This window comes from Esox lucius, chromosome 5 (assembly GCF_011004845.1).
Source record: "Esox lucius isolate fEsoLuc1 chromosome 5, fEsoLuc1.pri, whole genome shotgun sequence".
Lineage (NCBI taxonomy): Eukaryota > Metazoa > Chordata > Actinopteri > Esociformes > Esocidae > Esox > Esox lucius.
This window is the reverse complement of record NC_047573.1, coordinates 1,034,700-1,048,759: the sequence shown is the minus strand read 5'-3', so window position 1 is coordinate 1,048,759 and position 14,060 is coordinate 1,034,700. Positions and strand designations below refer to the sequence as shown.

General features: G+C 40.8%; 1 protein-coding gene across 2 annotated transcripts in view; it reads left to right on the top strand.

Annotated features, from left to right (window-relative positions):
- Positions 1-226: 226 nt before the first annotated feature.
- ggps1 (geranylgeranyl diphosphate synthase 1) overlaps positions 227-14,060 on the top strand; it is a 22,546-nt gene continuing 8,712 nt past the window's right edge. The window contains exons 1-3 of one of the 2 annotated variants that reach the window (XM_010864432.4): positions 227-580; positions 3,844-3,953; positions 8,672-8,742. In XM_010864432.4, the coding sequence (XP_010862734.1) occupies positions 3,872-3,953; positions 8,672-8,742 (153 nt within the window). In that variant the 5' untranslated portion in view covers positions 227-580; positions 3,844-3,871. Of the gene's footprint in view, positions 581-3,843; positions 3,954-8,671; positions 8,743-14,060 lie in introns of those variants that run through there. The other variant, XM_010864433.4, reaches the window with a different exon arrangement.

Genomic DNA, 14,060 nt, shown 5'->3' with positions numbered 1-14,060 from the left:
TAGATTGTATGATTGGCTAGTTTCAGATAAAACTGTGTCATTATAATTTAATGACGGCATGGAAACAGCACGTTAGGGGTAGATGGGAGAAGTAGTTATAAATGAGTTATTTACAAGGGTCATAGAATGGAGATAGACGAAACTAAAAGGCACAAAAAAACTACAACTCCCTCTGTTCCAACAAGACAGGCATACATAAAATTGTTGTCGAGTGCCCCACCTACTCCTGCGCTTGCTCTGTAAAGAAGCCATGGCGTATATAGCTAGCAGCGGCAGCGGATGAGCGTAGCATTTTTCGACCAAACCATCTTGGCACCGCATCCGACTGGCTCAGTTTATCGCCATCATGTTATGTTGGGGCCCGAATAACTACTTGATAATATTTGATGGTATGGTGTCTTAGTTTCAATCTGTAATCTTATTCTGATCTACGATTTTCTTCTGGAGGATTTTGGATGTTGAAACAAATTATCTGAAAAGCTTGTTGACCTGCGCCCGAATGTTAGCAAATTGGCTAGCTAAGAAAAGGGTCTAGCCTAAAAGCGGAAGTGGGGAAATTCCCCGGATACTGGCTGACAAGGTGGGTGGAGCTTTCTTTACTCTGAATAATTTAGTTTTTATTGTATAGCATTGAACACAATAAAATAACCTTTCAACTAAGCTGCACATTTTCGTTTTTCCAGTAATGGTTGGAAGTTTAGTTGGAGCTGATATTACAGACGACATCATTCCTTACTCCAATTAACCTTTTCATGATCATTGCACAGTCATTCTGCCTCTAAGGTCTATAGCAGGGTTATTCAGACAATACCCTACCAGGTCCGGAACGTGCTGGTTTTCTGATTTTTTTTATCATTAATTGAACCCCCCGGATGTACCAGGTCTAAATAAGTCCCTGATTAGAGGGTTACAATGGTAAGGAATGTCTGGCTTTGAGGTCCTGATTTGAATAGCACTACTCTAGAGGAAGGTAGCTGGTGTGAGGCAATTGGGTGGCCTGCTGGTTAGAGCGTCTGCTGGTACCTGAAAGGTCGCTTGATTAAATCCCTGAGCCAACTAGGCAAACATCTGTTTCTAAGCAAGGCAGTTTAACCCAAAGTTATCTCAAGTAATTACTGAGACTGTTCTCTGTCATGCTTACCTGCTAAAATAAGGGTTTGAAAAAAAAATACTCTGGGAAAGGTTATATCGTAAAGAAAAAATATCAGCAAAGTTTTTGCCAGAGGGATGCAGGTTTCCCGCAGCAATTTTCCAGAATTTTACATTTGGTGTTCGTAGTCTTCCATGGTGATTCACCACAACACTTTAAATCTGCATGACTCAATAAACTGTATTGTTTACTTTACATCAGCAATTGTCGCTAAGTGACTATACAGATACCCAGTTATAGTGTTTTAATCAGAACGCCTAAGATTTAACCTAGAACATGATCTATTTCTCTTTGTGAATATAGCATAGACAGTTTTTCTCAGACTGAAATACAATTTGCCTGTAGGTATTCAGACCCTTTATTCAGTACTTTATAGAGGCTGTTTTGACCATGATCACAGCTTTCAGTATTCCTGGGAATGCCCCTACCAGTTGGCACACCTGGATTTGGGCAGTTTGGGTTGGGGAGTGTCTGTGAACTGCGATCAAGTCTGGGCTTTGGCGGCGCAACTCAAGGACATGCATTCACATATTAATTCCATATTTTCTTTGGTTGTGTGCTTCGGGGAGTTGTCGTGCTGAAAGATGGATCTTCCCCCCCTGTCTGAGTCTCTGTGTGTCTCTTGATTAGGTTTTCTTTCAGAAACATTCTATATTTTGCATCATTCCCTCAATCCTGACCAGTCTCCCAGTCCCTGCATCTAAGAATCATCCCCATAGCCTGATGCTCCCACCACCATTCTCCTGTGTAGCGATGATGAGCGGTACTTGTTTTCTCCAGACATAGTGCAATGCATTCAGGCTTTATAGTTTGTATTTGATCTTATCTGAACAGATGATCTGTTTCCCTATACTCCCAGTCCTTCATGCAGCATGACTAGCCACTCTACTTTAAAGGTCTGAGTGATGGTTATTTAAAGGATGTTGTCCTTCCAGATGTTTTTCCTCTCTGCAGTCCTTGTTGCCCAGTTACTTAGTTTGGCCAAAAAGTCAGCTCTAGGAATAGTCCTGATGGTTTGCAATATTCCAATACCCAATGTGCAGTAAAATAAATGATGTACTGAAGATTGTTTTTGTCTATCAAAGAATAACTAGCTACACCTTTTTAGTAAATGAAATACCAAGCCACTGAAATATTGGCAACACTTGTAAATGACTAAATGCTGAAAGGTAAAACAAATCAATGATCTCAATCTAAACCACTGCAGGCAAAAATGGTGACATCCAAAGCAGTACAGCACTGAGGGCACCACTCTCAGCCTGTCTGTTTTGGGGGATTGACAGCAATACTATTCTAATGCTAGTCCAAAAATAGCCTAGTCCATCACCTGCATGTTGGAAAGATGCATTTTGGTCTCAACTGGTAAATGAAGTCCATCTGTATGCCCTCCAGTGGGAATCTTTCATCACTCTAGTAGCACAACCACATACTAATTATTTTCGTTCATTCCACTTTGGTAGAATCAAATGATTGTCACCTTCAGTACTTGTCCACGGAGGGTTTAACGACAGCGGTTGTCAACACCTGAACAGTTCATCTCTTTAAATAAGGAGTGACAGTCTTTTCTAAATTCTTAATGACAATTTATGTTTGAACCAAGGCTAAAGCTTACAGACTTGCTAATATGGTCTCCACAAAAGCTCATTTTGGGGACTATACTCTCCTCTGTGAGCAGAACTACACAGACCTCAAAATATACATTAATATTTTGTGTAAATTCTGTGGGACATCAAAGTTGTGATTTTTATGTATTTTTTTCCCTTGTAAATATGACACCAATAACAGATGAAATCCTGCCGAACGCCGCTGCAAAATATGACAGATTTTGATTGTCTTCGAACACAACTGCTAGATTATAGTTAGTTCACTGTCCCAAAGCCTCTGAATTATTACTTTCTCTTGTTTCAGCTCTTTCCTTTGATGTAGATACTGTCTGCCAGTTTGTGTTTGATCATTTTAGAGGCCACGACTGGGTCCTAAATGGCGTGTTCTTCACGTATTGCACCAGTCAAAAGTAGTGCACACATTGGTGAAAAAACACAGGCGCCATTTTGGATGCTACAGCCTAGCATCCATAGCAAATCTCACTGTGCATCTTATTGCAAAGCTGTGAAAAGATGTTCTTACCTGGAAGACATGTTGCATCCAAAATGGCACACTCCCTTACAGGCCCTGAGTAAATTAGTGCAAATATATGGGATGTCACTTGGGACACAGACAGGGTTGTTTGGTGTTGTGCTAAGAAAGATGAACATTATTTACTTGTAAACAAGGTGTATAAATCATGTGTACGTGTACACACCTGTAGTGAGAGGAGCCACAGACTGATGTGATAGGAGCCACCACCGTTAACCACAGACTGGTGTGACTGGAGCCACCACCGTTAACCACAGACTGGTGTGACTGGAGCCACCACCGTTAACCACAGACTGGTGTGACTGGAGCCACCACCGTTAACCACAGACTGGTGTGACTGGAGCCACCACCGTTAACCACAGACTGGTGTGACTGGAGCCACCACCGTTAACCACAGACTGGTGTGACTGGAGCCACCACCGTTAACCACAGACTGGTGTGACAGGAGCACTACTTTTCACCATTGGGCTCTAGTTATCTTGGTCAAAGAGAGTTTATTAGGATGCTGTTTGTGGCAGTTTTTGTTTTGTCTTTATTCATTTGTTGTACTTGTGCAGGTTCATTGATTGGTGAAAACATCTGGTGATGGATGGAAACAAGGAAGCAGGAGGTGGAGCCCCGGAGAGGATTCTGCTGGAACCCTACAAATACCTGCTGCAGCTACCAGGTAAAGACACACACACACACACACCTGAAGTCTGAGACTGTAGTACTCATGTTCTAGAGAAAGCAGCACAAAATTGACTGATTTACATTAACTTCCATGTATTTAGAACCTTCAATCAGAACAGTGTGTTTTAAGTAGAACAGACACTTTACAGCCCTAACATGACTCAAACTGGTAGTGTTTAAATCTAAACAGACACTTTACAGCCCTAACATGACTCAAACTGGTAGTGTTTAAATCTAAACAGACACTTTACAGCCCTAACATGACTCAAACTGGTAGTGTTTAAATCTAAACAGACACTTTACAGCCCCAACATGACTCAAACTGGTAGTGTTTAAATCTAAACAGACACTTTACAGCCCTAACATGACTCATATAGTCCGGTCTATGACTTACAAATGAAATTGGGCACATCGGACCTATATGGGACGTGGTCCGATGCTCAGAAAAAATCCACTTCAGGCAGATTTGTAGCTTTTCAAGAAGAATTGACAATAAATAAAGTCTCCAAAAACATCAACCTCATCAATATCATATTTAACAATTACATAACAATTCAACTATTTAGTGGTCCAGTTGTTCTGTATTAAAGTAGGATTCAGTCGTTAAGACCGTAACAAAGCATACGTTCTTCCACTGTGTACTCTGTTTAGGACAAGGGATCATTATTGCCTGGTTCTTTCCAGTATATCATCCAGTTATTTTTTTTGCTCTGTGTTTTGTTTGGGATTGTGTACTGACCCCAAACCCCTCTGACTCAAAGGGATGTAACACTGTAAGGAGCTTGGGTAGTGTGTATCATGTCTGAGAGTTTTCTAGGAGGGTGAGATTTGTTTCACACACAATTGGCCAGAAGGTGTTTGGAATGTTTTGGGGGTTTTTCACACCTAAAAATGTAAACAAATTCATGACTCTGCAAACTGAAGGAATAAATGTGGTTTGTGTTTAGTTTCATTTAGCAAAGCCTCGGTGTTGTATTGATCAGGCTACATGTCAATTTGTCCGTAGATGACTATGTTCATGTTTGAACTGGAGCTTTCTACTGCCACATCTTGCATTGAAATACATATTCAATGATGAATTCACTAATCACATTTAAACATGACCAAGACAGCTAATAAGTAAGATCATTCTATTGATTTGTGACTTACAGTGTAACAAACTAAGGAATGCTGTAGGAATTGATTAACTGCTTGTATGGGTACTGTAGTTTAGAAGCCACAGTAACTATTCAACTTTTAGGGGATATGGCTACTGTTAAAATTGCAGTACTACAACATTGGAGACTCATCATGCTTGATAGGGATCTATCTTCCAGGATGAAAATATTCTGGATAGTTAGTGGGAACGTGTGGTAGAACGAAAGTTGCCCCCATTCTTTGAACTATCAACCAAATTTAGTGGAAAGTTGGGAAAGTAGTGAAATGGGTGTTTTCACCAGGCAAATAACACACACAAACCAGAACACCTTCTGATGTGCCTCAGAAGTTACATCTTGACATCAACTCTCTGGAGTCTGCTGGGAGTTACTGTAAGAAGTGCAGGGCCTTCATCACAAAACTGAGGAGAAAGCCGAGTTAGAATACATTAATGTGGACAATATAAATAAAAAGGGTTGCATCACCTGATACGCATCTATAAATAAACACCTCTATCAGTCACCTATAAATAAATGCATCTATACACATCTGTTAGTTACCTGGCACGTCTCACTGTTCATAGGTTTTCATTTGAGCCTGGACCCTTACAGAAAGATGATTCTGTTGGAGGCCATGAAATAAAAGTAGGCTATTCATTAATTATCATGCTCCATTCAGAATACTTTTATAATCAGTAACAAAATATACTTTAAATTATAATTTTTTGTTCAGTTGACTACAATGCTAGCAGCTGTGAGGTTTAATCCAGTAAAACTAGGTCTCTTTCTCTGCTTGGGAATTAGTCATTTATGGTTGAAGTCTATAAATTAATTTAGGCTGTTCAATATCCTAAGGCATATATACAGACATTCCATGCAAACAGTGGTTTGCCGTGAGGCTAGGCAGCTCTTATTCTGTGTTTATCTATCAAAATAGCTTTTTTGAACCCTGTGTAACGCTGGCTTACTGGAGCGATCTGTCTAATGGTGAACATGGCTTAATCACTGTTTGTGACGGAATCAGGCTTTAATAATAGCTGTTGCCTATATTCAGCCACTGACCTCACTAAGCAAACTCGCATAGACATGACATCTGATCAAATGAACAACAACAGTGGGTTAATACTGATTCCAGGATCATTGGACATAACAGGACCATTTGGAGGTCATGGACCTTAATGACAACTCTTCTGGAGCTGTATTGAACGAAGGCCTCCACATTTCTCCTGGTCTTCTCCAACCTGCTCATTTTCAGGTCTAACAAACTACTGCTATATCCAAAAACATTCAGTGTGATAAGGCCATTTGAGCAGGCGCTGGTTAGATCACTTTCTGTGACTCGGAAAGATGTCTCACACTGTAAGGCTTGAAACAGGAGGCAGTATTCAGAGGAAGGTGGAGGGTGTTGATGTAAATAACACATTTAACTGCCCGTCAAACATTTGTCTTGACTTCTGCTTTAGAACTGAACTTTAGACAGCCTTTCTGACCAGTGAGCCACAGCTTCTCTCTGTAGTCTCCAGAATGGCGTAAACCAGATTATGGGGAATTTAGCATTTTGGGAAAGACGATATCTACTGAGGCTGCCAGACACAGATTTTGTTCTATGGAGCATTAATGCAAGACGTGACCTACATTTCCCTGTTGAGATTTGAGTTGTATTATGAGCTCAGATTGCACCCTATTCCTACACATTTTCAGTAACTGACCTACAATTACCTCTAGTTATTCTGTAGATGCCTGACCTATGGGGCAGGCATCTACAAGCTCTGACCAGTTTTGGGGATGAAAAAGGATTTGACATTGAAATCAAAGTGTCTGAAATTAGTTCGGAATGATCCTTTTTGGGGATGATTTTCTTCATCCAATAAATTATTTTTCTTTGTACTAGCCGCCTTTGCTGAGGAGAAATGTTCTTAAGTCTTCGTTGTGTGGTTGTTACTCCTAGTGCTGTAAAATGTAGGAATTCATTACAAGCCACTTTGGATAAGCATCTGTTAAATTACTGAAATGTACCAGGCCTGAATGACTCATAGCTGTCCCTGTAAAGTCCTCCTGGTTGTTGCAGATCATGACCCACCTGACTCTGGACACTGCCCTCATGCATTTATTGACCTGCTTGTCATCTGAACATGCAAAGACATTGACGTGGCCCAAAAGGTCATGTGCTCTTCACTCGGCACTGCCAGAAGAGGACTGTCCACCCTTCTGAGTATGGTTCCTCTCTAGGTTTCTTAAGTTTGGACCCTACAAGGACGTTTTTCCTAGCCACAGTGCATGAACTTTTGTTCCTTTGGGGTTTCGGGCTGGGTATCGGTAAAAGCACTTTGTGATAACTGCTCATGTAAAAGGTAATTTATTTAAAGGAAACTGAAAGATTTGGCTCTATTTTTTCCCTTCCTCTTATCAGCTCAGGGAACAGTGTATTAACCTGTTTCCAAAAGGGCCTTTTGGGTTTAAAAGAATATTATAATGTATTAAATGTATCTTACTCCTTTGGCACTGTGCTCATTCTGCAACCTTGAACACAACTGCTTCTGGCTCATGGAGGGGCTTGAGTCTGCCGGGACAGACCTGTGCAGTCCCTCTACTGGGAGAGTCCTAAATTATATTACTAGGATGATCAAACTTTGATCTAATCCCAGTTTAAAAGAAGTGTACTGAAAAGGGTGTCATTTAGCACAAACCCTCAGCGGGATGGGTTTACAGACACAGATTTAGTGTAGACCTGGAGTAAAAAACATCCCAGCTCAATGGAGAATCTCTATGGATTTTTTGTCCAGGACTAGGCTTAATCTGTGTCCAAAAAATCATCCCTGTATGCAATCCTCTACCTACCTGCTATTTAGGAAGGAGGAGGTTAGACCAGTTTCCTGAGGTAATGCCCAAATGGCCCCTCTTCCCTGAGGTCATTCTGACAAGGTCCACATTTTGATGCCGATCGTTGCATGTCAGTTTGCACCCTATTCCCTATATAGTGCACTACATCAGACCACCCTATTCCCTATATAGTGAACTACATCAGACCACCCTATTCCCTACATGGTGAACTACATCAGACCACCCTATTCCCTACATGGTGAACTACATCAGACCACCCTATTCCCTACATGGTGAACTACATCAGACCACCCTATTCCCTATATAGTGCACTACATCAGACCACCCTATTCCCTATATAGTGCACTACATCAGACCACCCTATTCCCTATATAGTGCACTACATCAGACCACCCTATTCCCTATATAGTGCACTACATCAGACCACCCTATTCCCTATATAGTGCACTACATCAGACCACCCTATTCCCTATATAGTGCACTACATCAGACCACCCTATTCCCTATATAGTGCACTACATCAGACCACCCTATTCCCTATATAGTGCACTACATCAGACCACCCTATTCCCTATATAGTGCACTACATCAGACCACCCTATTCCCTATATAGTGCACTGCATTTCACTAGTGCTCTTCAAGTAGTGCCCTTAGTGAAACGGACATCTAGTCAGATATTAGTGTGGAATTTACTTATTATCTAATTCAGTGTTTTGCTTTTGACTTTTTCTTTCAGGAAAACAAGTCAGGACAAAACTCTCTCAAGCGTTTAACCACTGGCTCAATGTTCCAGAGGATAAACTGCAGGTAAGCACCAAATCAGGCTGTGTCCTGTATCCTAAATGAAACCCTACCTCTTAAATAACTATGGCTGATGCATTCTGAAGGTAGTTCGATGCAAAATGTTTTTTAAATATGGACATTTAAAGTGACTGCTAAGGGTTGTTGGTTAAAAGGTGCTGGTGAAATGCCATCCTGTTAATTCTGCTCCAGTAATTTGCCAAATGCATAATCACTGTCCTGTCAAAGCTATTGTTGTTAGAGATATTGTGTACCTTGTAACATTAGTTTTCCAAGAGAGTCCTGTCTGGTGCCCTGGGCTGGGTTCTGGATGCAAAGTGCCCTTAAAACATCTTAATGTTTTACAAAACGATCACTAGCTTCTCCCAATCATTGTAAATAATAATTATAGATTAGCTCTCTAGGCAGATTTAAGCCAAAAGGCTTAAGGCTAATAAAAAAAAAAATACCTTCCGACTCCATTCAAATTATAACTGAAGCTACATAACAAGCAAGTATGTTCTTTCCACTGTAGCTTTTAGTTCTGTAATTTTTATCATATCTTCCATGGGCCAAAATAAAGCATGGACCTTTCGGCAAACCGTCTTGTGGATGTGACCTTTAGTTTTGGTCCGCTCCCTTCCTCCTCCATTAGATGCTCGCTCTCATCTTTGCCCGTCATATTCTCCCCCTTAGCCAGTTTAGAGAGAGAAATCAATTGTAATATATTTAGTTGTTTAACCCATGATGGTAGGCCATTTACTGCCTGCTTCTCTCAAATTGAGTTTGAGCAGGAAAGGGAGTGGTGTTGCGTTACAGGAGAGAAGGAGAATAGATGGAATCTGTGTGAGTAGAGAGGAATAGAATGAGAGGGGGAGCGTGGTGGAGACTGCCGGGGAGGAAGGGGGGAGAGACTGGGGGGAGGGGGCGGGAGACCATTTGGATCCAGATGGCCGGTAATTATAGGCTACAACTGATGGTGATGCTGTTCTGGTAATTCCTCTTATTGTCCAGTAAGCTCCTTTTAGAAAACATATTTGATCTTCAACATATGACATGATATTTAGTGTCAGGGTATAGGCATATTCACTATTTCTTATTGTTTCCTCTTTAACCTGCGGACGATCACATGATTTAAGATTTTTTTTTTGTAACTATTAAGGATGATCTTCTTTTGAACTATTCCTCTAGGGTTAGAAAACCACTGACTCTGCTGATGGTTGCATTAGGCCTGTTTAAGTGATATGCTAAGTGCTTTCATAGCATGTTTCATTTTCATAGCTAGTTTGCTGACATCACATAACTTCCTGGCTCGTCCATTTCTGTATGCAGTGGTTTTCTTATGCTAGCTACACAATGCTAAATGGTATGTTAGGCTCGCTATACTATACTACGCCTTATTCTAGCTACACAATGCTAAATGGTATGTTAGGCTCGCTATACTATACTACGCCTTATTCTAGCTACACTGTGCTAAATTACTGTTGAAGCTAAGCTACCGTAAATGCTGAGACTATCAGATCATGTTAGCTGTTCTACAGGTCTTCCCCTGTTTCCTGAATGTTTTATGAGTTGTTCTCTAAGGTAAAAGAGAGAGTCTTTAACAGTTGCTGGGTCATTCTGTGAAAATAGTGCCCTTTCACTTTTGGATTTTAAAAAGTATATATTTTTTTTGGCCTTTTAGGTTTTTTGTTGGACAGAGGACATCCTTAACAGCATTGTGCCATTTTAGGATGTCTTTTTTATTATCATCATTAGAGGTTATTGACAAAGATGAACACATTGTCAATCATGTTACCTAGCTTTGAATATTTCAAAATGTCTAAATTAAAGATGTTGAATAATGCTAACTATTATTATTATTATTATTATTATTATACTATGAAATGCCTTTTTGTGCATAAAGGCTATTTTAAAATTAGGATCACTGAAGAAAATACTGGTTGCAGTTTATATTACTAGGCAATTACATTTCATTGGTGTGTAGCTTCAAATTTAAGTGAATTATTGGCATTTAAGGGGCACTGTGTAGAATCTTGCCACTAAACAATAACACTACTTCTCCCCTCCTTGTCTTCCTTTACCAATTTGAGACCGGTCTAATACTAGCTAGTCCAGGGTGGTTTAGGGGTGGAAGGATAGTACTGACTGGTCTAATACTAGCTAGTCCAGGGTGGTTTAGGGGTGGAAGGATAGTACTGACCGGTCTAATACTAGCTAGTCCAGGGTGGTTTAGGGGTGGAAGGATAGTACTGACTGGTCTAATAATAGCTAGTCCAGGCTGGTTTATGGGTGGAAGGATAGTACTGACCGGTCTAATACTAGCTAGTCCAGGGTGGTTTAGGGGTGGAAGGATAGTACTGACTGGTCTAATACTAGCTAGTCCAGGCTGGTTTAGGGGTGGAAGGATAGTACTGACCGGTCTAATACTAGCTAGTCCAGGGTGGTTTAGGGGTGGAAGGATAGTACTGACCGGTCTAATACTAGCTAGTCCAGGCTGGTTTAGGGGTGGAAGGATAGTACTGACTGGTCTAATACTAGCTAGTCCAGGCTGGTTTAGGGGTGGAAGGATAGTACTGACCGGTCTAATACTAGCTAGTCCAGGGGGGTTTAGGGGTGGAAGGATAGTACTGACTGGTCTAATACTAGCTAGTCCAGGGTGGTTTAGGGGTGGAAGGATAGTACTGACCGGTCTAATACTAGCTAGTCCAGGCTGGTTTAGGGGTGGAAGTAGTGCTGGGGGATTTTCAACAAATTCTTTAAAAAAAAAAATATATATATATATATATATATATATATATATATATATATAATTCAATAATGAAGATTATTGTTGATCACGATATTACTAATTCTGCTAATAACCTATTCCAAATAAGAGGATATTTAATTGGGGTTGTAGTAATGCTGTCACCAGTGTATTTTATTTGCACTTAATTATTTTTTTTTGCTTGTTTTGGAGAACACCAAGAAAACAGGTTTTGTTTTAATAATGATCTCTTGCATTTAACTTAAAGCTTAAACCGTTTATAAAACCTAAAGGTTGAGGTTTTTTTTAAGTATATATTAAGATTATGATGACAATGTACACTACTGTTCAAAGGTTTGGGGCCACTTAAAAATGTCCTTGTTTTTGAAAGAAAAGCACATTTGTACTCTGTTAAAATACCATCAAATTCATCAGAAATGCAGTCTAGACATTCATCATGTTGTAGATGACTATTATAGCTGGAAATGCCTGATTTGTTATAGAATATCTAGGTGTGCAGAGGCCCATCAGCAACCATCAGTCCTGTGCTCAAATGGCAAAGTGTTTGCTAATCCAAGTTTATCATTTTAAAAGGCTAATTGATCCTTAGAAAGCCCTTTTGCTGTTATGTTGGCACAGCTGAAAACAGTATCCAGCATGCTGGCCATCTAGACCGGTTGCAAAGAAAAAGCCATATCTCAGACTGGCCAGTAAAATGGAAACATTAAGATGGGCAAAAGAACACAGGTTTGACACTTTAGTAACAGGATTGAGAATAGTAACAGGGTTGATGGGCCTGCAAATTATTATCAGTGATTTTTTAATTAGTTATGTTTTGGTTTAATATTTAAAGATTTTCATTAAGATTTTGCCATGATGTGGTTTGAGTAGTTTTAAATATGATCAAGACCTGTTCAGAAGGTAGATCAACGTAATCTTTTTTTTAATTAAGCCGGAGCAGTGGGTAAAAAAAAGATAATGTTCATTTTGTTTCATAAACTGTAAATCTAAACAGTTACAACCAAGTTTCTAGTTGACTTTTTCCTTATCAGAGGCATATTCATTCATTAAATGAATAATGTAAGTAAATGCCACGCACAGTGTGAGATAGCGAGAGGTGTGGTAGTGTTTCTTTTCCCTCTGCAGGGCGGTGGGGGGGGGCATTAAACTCTCCCTGAACCCAACAGACAGACTGAACACACTCGCCACTCAATGTCATCATTAACAAGTAGCTGCCTGGCAGTCAGACACCATGCTAACAGCATCCATGTCCCTGGCAGTCAGACACCATGCTAACAGCATCCATGTCCCTGGCAGTCAGACACCATGCTAACAGCATCCATGTCCCTGGCAGTCAGACACCATGCTAACAGCATCCATGTCCCTGGCAGTCAGACACCATGCTAACAGCATCCATGTCCCTGGCAGTCAGACACCATGCTAACAGCATCCATGTCCCTGGCAGTCAGACACCATGCTAACAGCATCCATGTCCCTGGCAGTCAGACACCATGGTAACAGCATCCATGTCCCTGGCAGTCAGACACCATGCTAACAGCATCCATGTCCCTGGCAGTCAGACACCATGGTAACAGCAACCTTGTCTCTACATACCTGCAACCAGTGACTGTTTCATCTCTGTCCCCAGAGGGCAGAAAACGATATCCCGTTTACTTGCATGTATACCAGGAATTTCAATGCAAGCTTCTAGCTGTAATTAGTTTGTGTGCAGCATAGTTTTATTCAGCACATGCTCTTGTAATAAATGTGATTGTAGAGACCTGCCCTAGATGATTAGCTACTTATTTACCCATGTGTCTGTCACCTGGTTATTTATCGTTCATCACTAAAGACTGATAGTGATAAACTCTGTACCTCTTTTTACTCCATGGCCAAAAGTATGTGAACACCAGCTCGTCGAACATCTCTTTCCAAAATAATGGCTGTTAATATGGAGTCTCCCCCACCCGTTTGCTGCTATAACATACCCCACTCTTCTGGGAAGGAGTTCTACTAGATGTTGCTGATGGATTTGCTTCCATTCAGCCACAGGCGCATTAGTGAGGTCAGGCAATAAGGTTTGGACATAAGGCCTGGCCCTGGTTTTTGGGTGTTGAGGTCATGGCGCTGTGCAGGCCAGTCAAGACACCATGACCACTGTGATGCTTAAACAGGAAAGGGCCTACCCCAAACTGTTGCCTTAAAGTTGGAAGCTCATAATCGTCTAGAATTCTTAATGGCCTAGCCCGAAACATGAAAAACTACCCGAGACCTTTATTCCTCCTTTACCAAACGTTGTCCTTTTGGTAATGTGCATTCAGGCAGTTAGCATTCTGGCAACCACCAAACCCAGTTTTTCTGACATAATTGTGAAGTATGATTAATGACCTCCGACTACTGCCCCAGAGTCCACTGGCAGCGGATTTACATCACTTCAGCTGATGCTTGGCCATGGAAACCCCATTCCAAAAAGTTTATGATGAACAGTTCTTGTGCTGGCGTTACTTCCAGAGGCAGTTTGGAAGTCAGTAGTGAGTGTTGGAGTCAGGGAGCAGAGAGGAGTCATTTAAACAGGAATTTACCTGTCAGTCAGTAC